Source organism: Arvicola amphibius, chromosome X, assembly GCF_903992535.2.
Source record: "Arvicola amphibius chromosome X, mArvAmp1.2, whole genome shotgun sequence".
Taxonomy (NCBI): domain Eukaryota; kingdom Metazoa; phylum Chordata; class Mammalia; order Rodentia; family Cricetidae; genus Arvicola; species Arvicola amphibius.
The window spans coordinates 6,130,703-6,146,522 of record NC_052065.1 but is presented as its reverse complement, the minus strand read 5'-3'; the positions used below and the strand labels follow the sequence as shown (position 1 = coordinate 6,146,522).

At 42.6% G+C, this 15,820-nt stretch overlaps 1 protein-coding gene across 4 annotated transcripts in view; it reads right to left on the bottom strand.

The window, feature by feature from the left end:
• Phka2 (phosphorylase kinase regulatory subunit alpha 2) overlaps nucleotides 1-14,439 on the bottom strand; it is an 84,685-nt gene extending 70,246 nt beyond the window's left edge. For all 4 annotated transcript variants that reach the window (XM_038315962.2, XM_038315963.2, XM_038315965.2 and 1 more), the window contains exons 1-2: nucleotides 14,302-14,439; nucleotides 13,672-13,865 (exon numbers count right to left, since the gene is read on the bottom strand). In XM_038315962.2, the coding sequence (XP_038171890.1) occupies nucleotides 13,672-13,749 (78 nt within the window). In that variant the 5' untranslated portion in view covers nucleotides 13,750-13,865; nucleotides 14,302-14,439. The remainder of the gene's footprint in view (nucleotides 1-13,671; nucleotides 13,866-14,301) is intronic.
• Between the last annotated feature and the right edge of the window lie 1,381 nt (nucleotides 14,440-15,820).

Sequence of the window (15,820 nt, the reverse complement as noted above, 5' to 3'; positions counted from 1 at the left end):
CTGACTTTACTGACTTACAGAACGAAATATTTTTCAGCCATTTAAAGTACAGATATGATCTCTCTCTATAGACATCTGTAATATGCCCAGTGGACACAAGATTTTACCATTTACTAGAGCTTGTTTCATTAGTATGTATGCTTGTCTGCTGAGTCTCAGGAAACCCTGAAGAAGTCCATTAGACACGCATAGCATGAACTTTGGGAATGCTTCAAGTGGGAAATTTTGATTTTGCTTTAAAAGTAGAATTGTAGGTAAGAAAAGGGGACCTGCTTCAAATGTAAGATACAGCTTATTGCTCAACTCAGAGTTGAGAAAGGTAAACTAGTACCTTTGTGGGTCAGAAAGGGCTGAGGTTAAGGGGACAGGAAATTTCACTGGATGGGGGGGGGGGGGACAATGTGGGAGGGTAACCTGAGAAGCCAGGGTACATGACTACCTAGATTAGCACAAATCCTCTTAAAACACATATTCAGCACTATGATTTTGCTCTGGTAAAATGAAAACAAAGGACTAAAGTCTTCATCCAAGCTAAGAAACCATGTTCACACAATCTTCTTGGCTAGTGGCAATGCCAGAGTGATTCTCCAAGGCGGAGCATGGAACAGACGTTAACAACGAAAGATAATGGAGATGCTGAGATAGTAACATCCTCTGTTCTTCAGAGGGAATGTTAAAGTGAGCGGAGGGCTAGAAAAGTTTTTTATGTGGATGCTGAGCTAACACTAGAACTGCAGGACTCTTACAGACTTGGACAACAGACCAAACCAAACTAGATGGAATTCAACAAGGATTTATTTATTGGGCTCCTGTGTTGAAAAAAGCTTTTGAACTAATTTTATTAGCCATCGCTTCCACATTTCAAATGACTCAGCTCCATTTACACATAAACTCCCAACCCTCACGATACCAGCGAATCTTTACACAGAGCGTCTTCTCTCTTCCAAATTGCTCCCTACTCCAATAGCCACCCTGTGACCCAGGGATGCAGCCTGCTCTCATACTTGCATACAAGAAAACTTATCTGCTGAGCACTTAGCTTTTAACAGCAACCGCCTAATTGTGTGAGTAGCCAATACCACAAAGCCAATGTATTAACAGAAGTAGAAGGGCAGGGTGTGTGGCCCAGTGGTAGAACACATCTTTAGCATACATAATGTCCCGAGTTAAATCTCCTATAGCTCCCATTCCCCTCTCCAAACAAAGGAGCTTCCAGAACTAGGAGAAATAGAGTCAGACTGACAAGCTGCATTCCCAGTTGTGATAGTTAGCCTTGTCAACTTGCCACAATCTAGAGTTACCTGGGTAGAGAGTCTCAATGAGGGATTGTCTACATTGGGTTAGCCTATGGTTATGTATAGTCTCCTATGGTTACCTTTGTGAGGACTGACTTAACTGATGTAAGAAGATCCAGCCTACTGTGGGTGGCAACATTCCCTAGGCAGGAAATCCTGAGCTATTTGAGTGGAGAAACTGAGCAAGCAAAAAGGAGCATATATGCATCCATTTTTCTCTGCTATTCAGCATGGATATGATGTGACTAACCGTTTCAAGTTCTTGCTACTTTGACTTTCTTGCTATGATAGACTGTAACCTAGATTTGTGAGCTAAAAGAAATGGTTTCTCCCTCAGTTGCTTCTTGTCAGAATATTTTATCACAGAAACAAAAATATTAGCTGTAGCATCACTGTGAGAAGGCAGAAACTTTAGGAGGCAGGACTTAAGAAGTTAGACCACTGGAGCATAACCCTGAAGGACATATTAGGAAATGGGTACCTGTTGTGAGATATTTGTATACCGCATTGCTGTGATTGGTGTAATAAAGAGCGGAATGACCAATAGCTAGGCAGGAGAGGATAGCTAGGATTTCCAGGGAGAGGAGGAGGAATCTAGGTGCATGGATTACGACAGGAAGACACTGAAAAGGTCAAACATATGGTACAGAACAGAGGTAACCGAGCCATGTGGAAGAATGCAGATTAATAAAAGCGGGTTAATTTAGGTTGTAAGAGCTAGTGGGACAAACCTCAGCTAATGGCCAAGCATTCCTAATTAATAAAAAGCTTCCATGACACTATTTGCAGGCTGGTGGTCCCAACAAGAAAGTACTACTACAGGCACCTCCCCTTCCCACTTTTCTCGATTCCCAGCTGCCATGAGTAAACAACCATTGCTCCCGCATGATGCTCCGGCATGATGCTCCCGCATGATGCTCCCGCATGATGTACTGTGCTGTCTGTCACAGACCCACAGCAATGTTGCTGTGACTATGAGCTGAAATTTCTCAAACTACGAGTCAAAATAATCCTTTTTTTAAAAGTTGAATTATCTCACATAGTTTGTCATAGTGACAGAGATAGCTAATATAGGCCAGACAAGAGAATAATGCCCACTCAAAGTAAAGCAAAGAAATGTAATGTGAAATTTTATTCCTTAAGCTCCTGAATCCAGCTATTCCTGAATCTAGAACAACTTCCTAGGATTTTTAATTATAAGAGCAATACATTCTCATTTGTGTTTTAAGGCTATCTGAGGTGAATTTCTGTCATTTACAACAAGGAATTCTGAGAAGCACAACAATAAATATCTACATACTGAACTAGACACCGTAAGACATTTATTTGGTGATATATTTAGACAAGATGAGATCAGTAAGAGGAGGTCAATACAATTGCCTCAGTGTCAATGCAAGACCGAGCCAACAGTAAGGCAGAATACATATATGCCTGACAGTAACACCAACATACTAACATTTAACAGTCTGCAATCCAAATCCACTGCGTGGGGTCACAGAGAGGAGTGTCAACATCTACACACCTGAATTGGCACAGAGAACACACAGACTCTTTCTTCTACCTACGCTATAATAGAACCAAAAAAAGCTCTTTAGTAGTTGATGTCCCTGCTTCTACTAGTAGTTCCTTATGGTCTGACCTCCACAAAGGGGAGTAACAGGAAGACGTAGAAACTTGACTTCATTACTCTGCTCAAAATCCTCCAGTGTCTACAGAGTTGAAATCACTTATTTTGCTACCCCAAACCCATGTGTTACCTCTTTTAATCACCTGACACTTACTCTCTCTTTTTTTGAAAACGTGACTTTATGTTTAACATTGTTTCCAGTGTCATCTTGAACTACAAATCTCAACAAAGCATTTTTATTTTATTTCATTGTTATTAGTATTTTGGAATGCTAAACATCGCTCCCCAGCCCAGGACATCTTCTAATGTGATGCCATTTCTGACACTCACTCTTTACCCCCGAAAAATCCACTGGGTATTCCTTGCAGTTTTGGGCCTGTACACATGTTCATGTTCTCTTTTCTGTGAAGCCGTCCCTGACTGCAAAATTACCAATTTCCTTTTCTCACAGATGTTGGAGACTGCAATATAATCTACCTTTGGTGTTTTTCCCTTTAGATTACAAATCTCCCTCCCTCCCTCCCTCCCTCCCTCCCTCCCTCCCTCTCTCTCTCACAAACACACACACACACACACACACACACACACACACACACACCAATAAAAATTATTTTTATGAGTGTTTTGCCTGTGTGTATGTCTGTGCACCAAATGTGTGTACCTGGTACCTGAAGAGGCCAAAAGAGGGTGTCAGCTACCCTGAAGCTACAGAAGGTGCTGGAAATTGAACTTCCAGTGATGTGATTTGCTGAACCATTTCTCCTGCCCCAAGAGCTCACATTTTCAGTAAACTCCACCTGAAATTTACCAATCAGATTTTACAAAAGCTATCTTTTAAACTGACGTTCAAGGAGAAAGAGAATGTGAGCTGTTACATGTATTTGCCTAATAGACAAAAGTTATGCAATCTTCATTTGTTACTTTTTGTGCTTATTAGCTCCTCTCCATCTAGTTTTACAAACATATGAATCAGGAGCTACAATGAGCTGCTTCAGGCAATTGCTTCACCCCAGATCACTCATCTTAGGTATTTCCAAACTTTCAGGAACTGTGCGAGTCACTTAACGTCCATCAAAGTACTTTAACTACTCTCATATGAGAGTTTAATTTTTTGCTACTCTCTCATCAATCCCTGTAGTAAGAGGAGGAGGATACTAAGATATCAGTATTCAGTTTGGTATTGTGTTAGCTCATGGAAGAGTTCAAACTCAAGGGAATTATCAGACCCTCACTGGCCAATACCCGACGCCTCAGGTATCCATAGACTACTGGATATAATAAGGCCAGGAAACTTTCATCAGAACACAACAATGTAGAAGCCATTATCTGATCCTTGCAATCCAGACTTTTACACCTAGAGACACTGTATACCACTCTATTATCTTTTTTTTTTTCTTCCCAGACAGGGTGTTAATAAGATCCTCAGGCTGGCCTAGAACTCGTGATTATCCTCCTCGGCCTCCACAGCACCTTTGGGCTCTTGATTTGAGGTCTCCAAAGGATCTTTCAGGAGTTCACAATGGATTCTGATGGGAAATATAGAGACTCAAAGAGTCATGAGACTCCTGAAAATTGTGTGAGTTTTTCTCGAGAGGACAAGATATTTGGCCTTCATAAAGTACTCAAATAGGTCTACATGCGCTTCTTGTCTTTTATGAACATTAATTGCAATCTCTTTATCTTTTGTGAGACAGATGTCACACTACTATTAACTAACAGTCTCATCTAAGTTAGGCATCGTGGTGTGAACCTACAGAACTCCAGCTGCTCGAGAGGGTAAGGCAGAAGGATCACTTGAGCCTAGGAGTTTCAGACCAGCCTAGGCAACACAGTGATAACCCGAGTCTTAGAATTCTTTAAATTATTTAAAATATAAGCATAAATGACAAGTATAACATGGGAGAACTAAACTTGGTGAAAATTTAAAAAAAAAAACAGCCAACTCAAGCTTCACATTTTAGCACACTAAAAGAGCACAATTTTCGTTTGTTATCCACAGCAATCTGGGACAGCTAAAGGATTCATCTCCACACTCCAGCTCCGTGCACAGAGCAGACAGAGTACTTATGATGGCTGTCAGCTCACAAGAAGGACGACCTCGATTCTATGTGCTGTGGTTCTTTCACTGTGAGCTGAGAGATTCGATGAGATGTTATTTTGGATCCCTACAAGCGTTCAAACGATTTTTAGCTCTCTTCCCTACACAGGCTATTGCAGCTGTCTATTTGTGAGTGGAGGAGTCAAGAGTGTTTCTGCTTTGAAATGACTTGAATGTTTTCATCTGACACTAAATTAAGGCTGCTCTGAAAAAGGCGCAGCAAAAGCTCTCCTCTTTGTTGCTACCTCAAAAGCTACAGTAGGAAGTGCCAGAACATACGGCCCTAGATTGCACCAGGAAGGAAAAAACTTTCCATGGAGTACCTCCTTTCCTGAAACAATATATAACAAGACAGCTGTCTCTCATATGGTACTTGCATGACCATGGGCTAACATAGCTTCTGCCTTTTATTGAACCCAGTATATTTTTAGAAGAAGATTTCATTGTTAATTATGTATTTTGTATATTATGTTTATGTGAGTGCAGGTGCCTATGCAGTCATGAAGAGGGCACTGGATCTCACGGAGCTTGAGTTTCAGGCAGTTGTGAGTCATCTGACATGGGTGCTGGGAAGCACACTCAGGTCCTCTACAAAGGGAAGAGGTGCTCTTAACTGCTGATCCATCTCCCCAGGCCCCTCCTTAAACGTGTGTTTATGTGTGTATGTGTACATGTACATCTGTGTTCGTGCATGGGGAGACCAGAGGTCAACATCAGATGCTGTTCCTTAAGGAATCATCCACCTATTTTTTTTTCAGACAGGGATGCCTACGGGGACCTATGGCTCACTTATTAGGTTAGGGGTAGCTAGTCAGCAAGCCCTAGGGATACTACTGTCTTTGTCTCCCAAGTGCTAGGATTATAAGTGTCTGTGTGTGTGTGTCTGTGTGTGTGTGTGTGTGTATGTGTGTGTGGCCACACCCTGATTTTTATGAGTGCTAAGGATCAAACCCAGGTCCTAATGTTTGCACAGCAAACACATTACCACACAAGCTATCTCTCTAGGCCCCTGAACCCAGTGTGGTCCAGAATGATGGTGATGGTCCTTGGAGAAGCTTGCTTTGGTCCCAGCAGGGAGGAAGTCTGGAAGGAGGCTGAGGATGCAGAAGCTAATATCAGAGTTAGAGAGTGACAAGACTAGTGTCTTAGAAAAAAGCAGTGATGACCATACAAGGAGCACAAGAAGTGGACAGACCTTAGAGATGCTTAGGAGGCGAAATTTACAGTTCTGTAATGAAAAGAATGCAGCTGGGAGAGGAACAGGCAGAATTTCAAATAGCTCTCATGCTGTCAAATTGGGAGCCCAAATGGGTGATGGTACCCTGACTTATAAGGAAAGGCTTGCTGGAAAGAATGAGAAATTTCTTCACTTTTATTGGGTCTCAATATAATCTAGACTGGTCTGGAACTGATCATCCCTCCATCAGACTCCTGGGTGCTACGACTGCATGTGTATGCCACTGTTCCTAGCCTAGTATATGACTTTTTAAAAGTGTGTCTGTGTGTTGTGTTAGTGTGCCTATATGCATGCTGTGGAGGCTTGAGGCAGATGCCCAGAGTCATCTTTGATCACTTTACACTTTATTCTTTGGGGTAGGGTCTCTCATTTGAACTCAGATATCACTACTTCGGCTAATCTGGCCAGCAATCCTGCTAGGGATCCCATCTCCATCTTTTGAACATCAGAATTACAAACAGGCTGGGTGGTGGCATGCACCATTAATCCCAGCCACCTTTCATCTGGCACTGGGAAAGGAGGGACAGAGGCAGGTGGGTCTCTGAGTTCAAGGCCAACCTGGTCTACAGAGTAACTTCCAGGACAGTCGGGGCTACATAAAGAAACTCTGTCTTGAAAAAAACAAACAAATAAAAAACTACAAATGGCTGCCATGCCCACTCAAAATTTACATGTGTTCTGGAGATTTGAAGTCTGGTTCTCACACTTGTGCAACAAGCACCTTAACCACTGCTCATGGTATGACCCTTGATATAGATGCAAAGCATACAAGTCAGTGGAGCCTGTTGTTAAGTACTGATTGGGATACCACTGGGAGTGAACAAGGGGACACTAGCATAACGGGTAGCCAGTGTCCTAGTAGGCCGCAGGAAGAACCCAGCTTAAGTAGAATGATGGTCGGGGAAGGATGTAAATAGATAGCAATGGAGTTTTGTGTCAATGGAAGATCCCTTACTGCTCTGAGCAAGAGGCCAAGATGGGGAGCAGGGAACTAATCAGGAGGAAGAGTGGAGATGCTTCAGTCATTTCATTTACTAGAGAATGCCTTCCATTGAAGGTAGAATAAGAAAATAGAAGGAATCAAAGCTTGTTTCCAGATTATTCTTAGATTATGCCTATTAATTTAGTCTTAGAAGAACTAATAATGGGGGGAGGGGGAGGGAAATGGAGGGAGGGAGGAGGCAAAAATTGTAATAATAATAATAAATGCTAAAATAAAAAACAAAAAACTAAAAAACTAAAACAAAAACAGAAATGACTGTAAGGTAAGTTAGTCAGCAGCTTTTGGAAGTTCAGTAGGTGACCACGTTATCTTCAGGAAATTAAAATCTGTTGGCTATAAAACTGAAAAAAAAAAAGAACTAGTAATATTCTCTTGTGGTTTTCTCTGAATAAAAGCCAAAAGCTCTTTGCATTCAGGTTGGCCTTGAACTCATTAAGTAGCTGAGGGTGACCTTGGGCATCTGATCCTCCTACATCTACCTCCCAAGTGCTGAGATTTACAGGTATGTACCAACACACCACCATACCCAATTTATACAGTGTTGGGGATTGAACCCAGGGCTTTATGTATGCTAGGTAAGAACCCTACCAACTGAGCCACATCTCTAGCCTCCTACTGTTCTCTATCCTATCACTTATCTTCTTGGGTATATTTTTTTTCTCAATCTTGTTTTTTTTTGTTTTGTTTTTGTTTTTTTTTTTTTTGGTTTTTTGAGACAGGGTTTCTCTGTGGCTTTGGAGCCTGTCCTGGAGCTAGCTCTTGTAGACCAGGCTGGCCTTGAACTCACAGAGATCCTCCTGCCTCTGCCTACCAAGTGCTGGGATTAAAGGCGTGCACCACCACCACCCTGCTCAATCTTGAGTTTATTAAGTTTTGCCTGCTTTCCTATCATACATATTTAAGGATTCAAACTTTTCTAATATTTATTCATGGCTCAAGCTCCATTTTAATTGAATCCCATACATTTTTATTCAAAACGTTTTTACTGTGATTCAGTGTTATTTCATCACTTCCATTATAATTTCTTTTTCAGTCAAGTGTGGCGCGGTGCATGCCTGTAATCCCAGACTTGGAAAGTAGAGACAGGAGGATCAGGAGCTCAAGTCATTTTCAATCCAGCTAAGTTTCCAATTTGTGAAAAGGAACTAAAGGAAAGCTACATGTGGTGGGGGCACACCTTTAATCCTAGCACTGGGAAGGCAGAGGCTGGGAGATCTCTGAGTTGGAGGCCAGCCTGATCTACAGAGCAAGTTTCAGGATAGCCAAGCTTAGTCAGTGACAGACAGAAAGCTGGTGAAGATGTAATTGAATGAGGGGCCATGTTCCAGCCCCAGCAAGCAGCAGAACTTGGAAACTTCAGCCACGGCTTTAGAGTTAAGGATAGAAGAAAGAAGTCATGCAATAAAGCCACCGAGGCCAGGCATGTGTCAGGGGTGTCCCTGAATGGAGGCCTAGGAGAGACGCCTTCGTGTGAAGCTGTAGCCTGGATGGCCTTGGAGAACCTAAGATGTTAGAGATGCCAGAGTAGTGGGATACCTGCCTCAAAGAGCTACTAACAGAGTGGAACCAGCCCAAGAGACCAAGCTGAACACAGTTGGAAATCTGAAGAGCATTTTGATGTTAGAAATGGAGCGTCAGTGTTTGGAGTTTGAACTTTGGAGTTTTGATCTTACTTTTTTCCAATGTTTCTTCACTATGCTCCCTTCCCTGCATTTTGGAATGGTAATGTATATCCTGTGCCATTATATGTTGGAAGTATGTGATCTGCTTTTTTGATTTTGATTTTTTATGAGGGGATTACAGTTAAGAGATTGTCATGCATCTTAGAAGAGACTTTGGACTCTGAAACAAGTTAGATTTTATAGTCTATGGGAACTTTTGAAGTAGAACTGAATACATTTTTTGTACTATGAAATGGCTATAAACCTTTGGGGGCCAGGGAGTAGAATGTGAGAGTTTGGAAGAAAATAGTCCCCAAAGGGAATGGTACTATTAGGAGGTATGACCTTGTTGGAAGAAATATGTCACTGTGGGAACAGGCTTTGAGGTCTCTTTTGCTCAAGCTTCCCTCCATGTAACAGTCTACTTCCTGTTGCCTGCAAAATGTAGGATTCTTCGCTCCAGCACCAGATCTACCTGCATGCCGCCATGCTTCCCACCATGGTGATAATGAACTGAACCTCTGAAACTGTAAGCCAGCTACTGTAATTAAATGTTTTCTTTATAAGAGTTGCCACAGTCGTGGTGTCTCTTCAAAGCAATAAAAACTCTAAGACAGACCTGAAGCTCTCTGATCAGGCTAGGCTAGCTGGCTAGTTTATACCTTCCCAGTGCTGGGATTATAAGTGCGTATTGCTACATCTGGCTTTTACATGGGTGCTAGTGACTGAACTGGGGCCCTCATGATTGCACAGCAAGGACTTACCAACTGAGCTATGCTTTTGTCTCTTCATTTATATTACGTTAATGGTGATTCTTAATCTCTTGGCTTAAAAGACATTACAATTCTTTTACTCTCACTTCTAAGGTAATAAAGGACTTAGAACACTTTAACCCCAGTCTTTTCTCAGTCTTCTGTCATACTGCTTCCTAGACTCAATTATATTATTTTTAACTCTTCTACAATTAGTCTTTACTACTGTTATTTATTCCATATACCATGATCTATTTGTGTTATTTTTTTTTCATTTTTAAATTCTATTTTCAATGTAGTTCCTGCCCTAGTCTCTTTTCTGAGTCATGATACCCAATAACTTCTAACTATACTGAACATTGATTTGATTATTATTTTCTGGTTCATAATCTCTTATCACTACTTCATACTTCACACGTATTAATGAGCCTTCAAACAGAGTCATTACTGAAAAGATATTAAAAATAAACATTTTATATGGGCTAAAATAAATCTAGAAATTTCTTTCTAAAAGTCAATAGATTTCTGAAGAGACTCCTCAGAATGTACATTCATAAAATGAAACTTTCTAAATGACCCTTTTATAGACATAGGTCTTTCCTTTTTGCCTTAAAGATTCAAATAATGTATAGTAGCCAAGTAGTCTATATCTTTCAAATGACAGATGGAAGTTCTTCTCCTTGACAGATATAGTGGACATGTTAGATGATGTGCATAAACTATTGATTTGGAAGGAAGAATAATGATCAGTTTGACATAGTTATGAAATATTTCTAACCAGTGAAACCAATATTAACTGATCTCAATTCAAAAACTAAATAAAAACAGAGTTCAGAGCTTATAGGAACTGACTTGAAAAATGTGTAGAAATATGCACATACCTATAAAAGATGGCACAGTATAGCAGAAACTACAGAAACCTAGCTCATTTTTTTATTATGATAAAAATTACAGAACACAGGTGACCTACCTATTATCACTCAGAAAAGATGACAAGGCCCTAAAACAGTTGGGCCTCTACACTGAATAGTTGTTGTGGCAGGATGGGTGCAGGGGAGTGCTGGACAACGAGGCATGCAACTGTCTACTTGCAGATTCACAGACTGTCCCAGCTGAACTGTCTGGAGTATTCTGGTTATCCAAAGGAAAAGAGAGAAATCATGAGGGCCTTTCACTGACTACCCCCAAAATAAATATAAAATAAAAGATTAGACAACTGGTTTTTAATCATTAAAATGTTGTGGAGGAAAGTCCAACCCTGCAGCTCTAGTGAGAAGACAGTTGTTGTGCTTCTGAGCAAAAGCAAGCCTGGACCAATAGCTGTGGCATTGAGGTGGCAGAGAACCCACAGGGAGTAGTTTTTTAAAAAAAAATTAAAAGGATTAAAGGATACTGTTAACATGCCTGAGACACTGCTGAAGAATAGGAAGGAGACACCAAAGTTCCGTACTTAGGAACTGACTGCACCAATAGAACACATAAATATGCCCAAAGACCAGAAAACAATTAATTAGTAGCTATATCAAGGCTTCCAGGAAAGGGAACATCCTGGGCCAGAATGGTCATGCAAGGACTGAGTAACAACATGTGGCCTATACCAAAAGCACCCACTACTCACTGATCTCACACAATGTCCCAGGAAGTACACTAGACATTCATTTTTCTTTCTAATAATCCCATCCCCATTCTACAGATGAAGGTGTTAGCTCAGGAAAGATAAACAAAGAGCTGGACATGGGAGAGTACAACTTTAATCTCAGCACTCAGGAAGCAAAGGCAGTAGATCTCTGTCAGTCTGAGGCCAGCCTAGTCTACAAGGTGAGTTCTTGGCCAGTCAGGACTACATAGTGAGACACTGTCCAAAAAAGAGAGAGAAAGTATGATCAAAGGTTACACATGTTGCTCAAGGCAGAATTGGGTATTCAAACCCTGGTCTGACATGAAGATCAAGGGTTTCTTTCTATCTTTTTTTTTATGATAGGGTTTCCCTGTGTAGCCTTGGCTATCCTGAAACTCTCTCTGTAGCCCAGGCTGGCCTCAAACTCACAGAAACCCACCAGCCTCTGCCTCCCAAGTGCTGGGATTAAAGGTGTGCGCCACTATTACCCAGCTAAAAAAGCTAAGTTTTGTCCGCTCTCCTTATAGCTCTTTCTATCATAGCAATGGAGGGAAAGGCTTTCAACTGGGATTTTAAAACATTTTATAGCTGTAATTCTGAGAATGTTAATTTGTAATTACATTCTGAGAGTAAAAGCAAAAAGCAGCCTCCTTTTGGTTGTTATTTTTACGTGCATTAGTGTTTTTGCCATGGGTGTCAGAATGCTTGGAACTGGAATTACAGATAGTTGTGACAATTCCAATCCCTGGAATTGAACCCTGGTCCTCTGGAGGAGCAGTCAGTGCTCTTAACCACTCTGCTATCTCTCCAGTTCCAGCTTGCTTGGTTGTTTTTATGAAAAAGCAACCTCCTTTCATCTGCTTACTCCTTCAACACCCAATTAGAATGCCATTTCTTGCAGAACTCCTTCCTAGTCAAATATGGCTTGGCTGGCGGTGGGGGTAGAGGTGGCCGTGTCTTTTTCCAAAGGTCTCCAGAGAAACACTACAGTCCTTTATGTGTAATTCCCAAAGCCAATAAGCTTTGGAAACGCAAGTGCTTCTCCTAAGTTTGCAAAAGTTCTTTTGGGTGGCAAAAGATAAGCTGGTCTAAAGTGACAGTCTTTTGTAGCCTTTACTTATTGTACTTAGCATGAATATTCATATTCTGATGCCGAAATAATAATGGACGGAACTAAAGGATACCGTCTGAAGTACTGTGGCTATTATATGCATGTATGCATATGACTTGTTAACATCCAGACATTTCTAGCTTGCAAAGCCGCATTTGGCTTCAAAGTGTTTCAAACAAGGGACACTGAACTTATACCTCACTCGTAAACTTCACTGTGCTATAAACACTGTTTTTCTTTTGTAGTGGTGGCAATGCAATGGAAGGCATTGAGAATGCCGGGTAAGCTGCTATAGCACTGAGCCCCAGTAGCAGAAACGGCACTGCTCATTCATTTTATGTAGGCGGGGCACTTTGTAGACGGCCTTGAAGACTGGATATATATAAATGTAATGCAATACGTATTTCCTGAATGAGGAGCTAAGGTTGAGCTAAGAAGGAAAAAAAATGGTTAATGGTTTGGAAATGACCATGGGTCTCCAACTGGTAGGTCAAGCCTCAAACCACCAACTGCTACTTCCTTCTTTGAAGGCCCTAAAAATAGCTGCTGTTGACTGAAGGCAAGCAATATAGCTGATGTCTTCACTGGAAACAAAAATAGCTCAGTGGGCTTCCATTGGGGACTCACACATAATTTTCGCCAAGGACAAAACATGGCAGGCATACTCACACCTGAGATCACATGCTCAGCTTTTGATGCGGATGCCATGTGCTCGGAAGTTTTCTAAGTTGTAAAGTAGCAACCAGAGTGGGTCATAGGGCCCTCTCATAACAAGCTGTCTAACAAGGTAACTCATGGGAGAGACAGTGGCAGCTGCCCACATTCAAACAGATGCAAGCCTTAGGTTTTTTTTTCATTCCTGTCTACTGTCCCTAGAGTAGAGTTCACTGTTCTTACTCAGTGTTCAACCTGACATACCTTTTTCATCCAAAAGAAATAGTCAGGAAGGACATCGAGGGGGCCCATTCTGACAAAAAAAAAAAAAAAAAAAAAAAAAAAAAAAGAAAGAAAGAAAAAAAGGGTCCAAGAACTCTGTCAAACAGTCTCAGCAGCTGTTCGAAGACCAGAAGGCCTGACTTGAGAGTAACGAGAACAGGAATAGCAATGGGGAAGGAGGCTAATAACTGGCTAGCAAGGTCTGGATTAAAGTAGAAAACCTCTTAACTAACGGCAAGCTCTCAGGTCACAGTAGTGCGAAGAGGCCTGGAGGAGAATTGACTCACATCAGAGGGCAGTTTAGGGCTTTCTCTTGGGCTGATGTCTGTTTACCTGGTAACATAAGATGGTTTGCTGCACCAGCCTCGCGTACCCGTCCAGGCGGACCCCAGAATTGCTCCTGCTCCGCATCTCGCCCACGCTCACTGGCCGCGGCGCCGAATCTACCCGGTGGTGTCCGCTAAAGCTGCAGCCGCCAAGCCGGCCTGATGCCCAAACACGACTTCGGTGAGGTCTCCGAATGGGGCCTGGCGGGAGGAGGTCAAGACTTTTCAAAATGATAGAACCAAAGTATGACTTGCAAGGCAAGCCAACCAGAGTTTCGCACCCCTGGGCGGTGCGGGGGAGGAGACCGGGGGTGGCGCTACCGGGGGCCCCACCTCTACCAAGCTCGCAGCTTCCCCCGACGGTTTCTAGTTCCGGCCCAGCCGTGCAGGACAAACACGTGATGGGGAACTCGGGGGGAGAAAGGCCTTTGCCATACCCTTTTGTTTGGGGGGCTTTAAGAGGTGGCTCCGGGTTGTCTGGAAGCCCACCCGAGCCGTACTGGGCTCCGCCCCCCGCGTGTAGTGGAATTCTCCAAGTATCCACCGAAGGGGGGGAGTATAAAGAGGAAGGTACGTGGGAGCCGCGGAGAGCCGGGCTCTGGGTAGGAGTACGTTTTGTCATGGAGCTTTCTCCTACCTCAACCGGCCTTCAACCCCATCTGAGGGTAAAGGAACAGCGCCCCTCGGTCGTGGCCACCTGGGTGTCACGGCTACCCCTCAGAGAGGCTTGCGCCACGAAGGTGAACTCGTGCTGTCCCGCCCGAAGGGCACGCATTAGGAGGTGGCACCCTCTGCTCGCAGCCCCGCCCCTGGCCCGCCTCCTCGGGAGCAAGGAATCCTGCTTGTCGCCGCCTGAAGGAGAAAGGAAAATGAGGCAGCCGGCGGGAGATTCGGAGAACCTGTACCCAGGCAGAGAACAGCAGAGGCAAGGTCTGAGCGGGCCGCCAAACCCATCCGAGACCTTGGCATCCTTCTGATGATCCACCCTTGTAGACCCGTCCTGGCCTAAGCCTCACCTGAGAACTGTATCCAGAAGTGGAGCACAGAAAGGAAGAAAATAAAAGTGGGGGGAGGCCTGAAGAGCGTCCCCCATATACACTCCTGGCACCCTTGGCCTCTGGGGAGAGTCGCTCAGCTCTTTTACAGCAGTACAATTTGAAACTTGGCTGTTATTAGTTGTCAAGGTCACTAACTAACTGCAGGCTACATTCTTTACCTAGTGTCCGTTGTCCATCAAAATCTGGCCCACATTTGAATTCGACTGGACAGCTATTCTAATGTAATTGCTTCTACAAGCACTTTGCTATTCTCCACGTTGACTCACTTCATTGCCTGAAACCTATCTTTGCCTTAAGGACTACGTCAGACCCTTGTTCCTATTATTAGCTTTCCCCATTTTCTGGATTCCTGCAGCAATTTCTTTAGTAAAGATAAGACAAAAGAGTCAGTTCAAACTGCACTTTATTCCAGTTCTGGTTGTTTGAAATGTAGCATTTTTATCTGTTGGGATAGCCCTCATACCTGGTAGAGTGATGAGGTCAAGAGCATTTGGCTCACGCTTGGCTCATTGACTAGGACTTAAATAAACTATTTTCATCACCATTTGGAAATAATGTATTATCTTTTTTTTTTTTTTTTTTTTTTTTTTACGTTTTCAACCGAGGCTTATTTTTCTAACTGGATTATGGATAGCCTGGTATCTCCCACCATGCCTGGAACAGTGTTGATTGAACACGTGTTTAGGGCTCAATATTGATCGAATAAAAATTAGTCCTGCTTATTTGAGTCCCCTTACGATGAGTCCTTAATTAAAAGTTAACCCTTCATCAGCTCATATATACTTTTTCCTGGGACAGCCTCGTAGTAGTCATGTCATGTATTCCAGGCTGGACTCCACTGCAGTATATATCCAAGACTGGCCACAAACTCATAGCAATATTCCTTTCCTCAGCATCCGAATTGCTGGGATAATAAGCATGCACCACCACATCTAGCTCGGAGACTTTTAAATGTTGTTTTCAAGCCTTGGCGCATGTATTTGTTGTATGGTGAGCAGTTCCCCTGATACCTCCTACCCTCCGTTCCCCTTTCTCAACTCCTCTTTATTTGCTGAATTATGAAGCAGTACATTCATACTCCTGTACTTCCATGCAGGA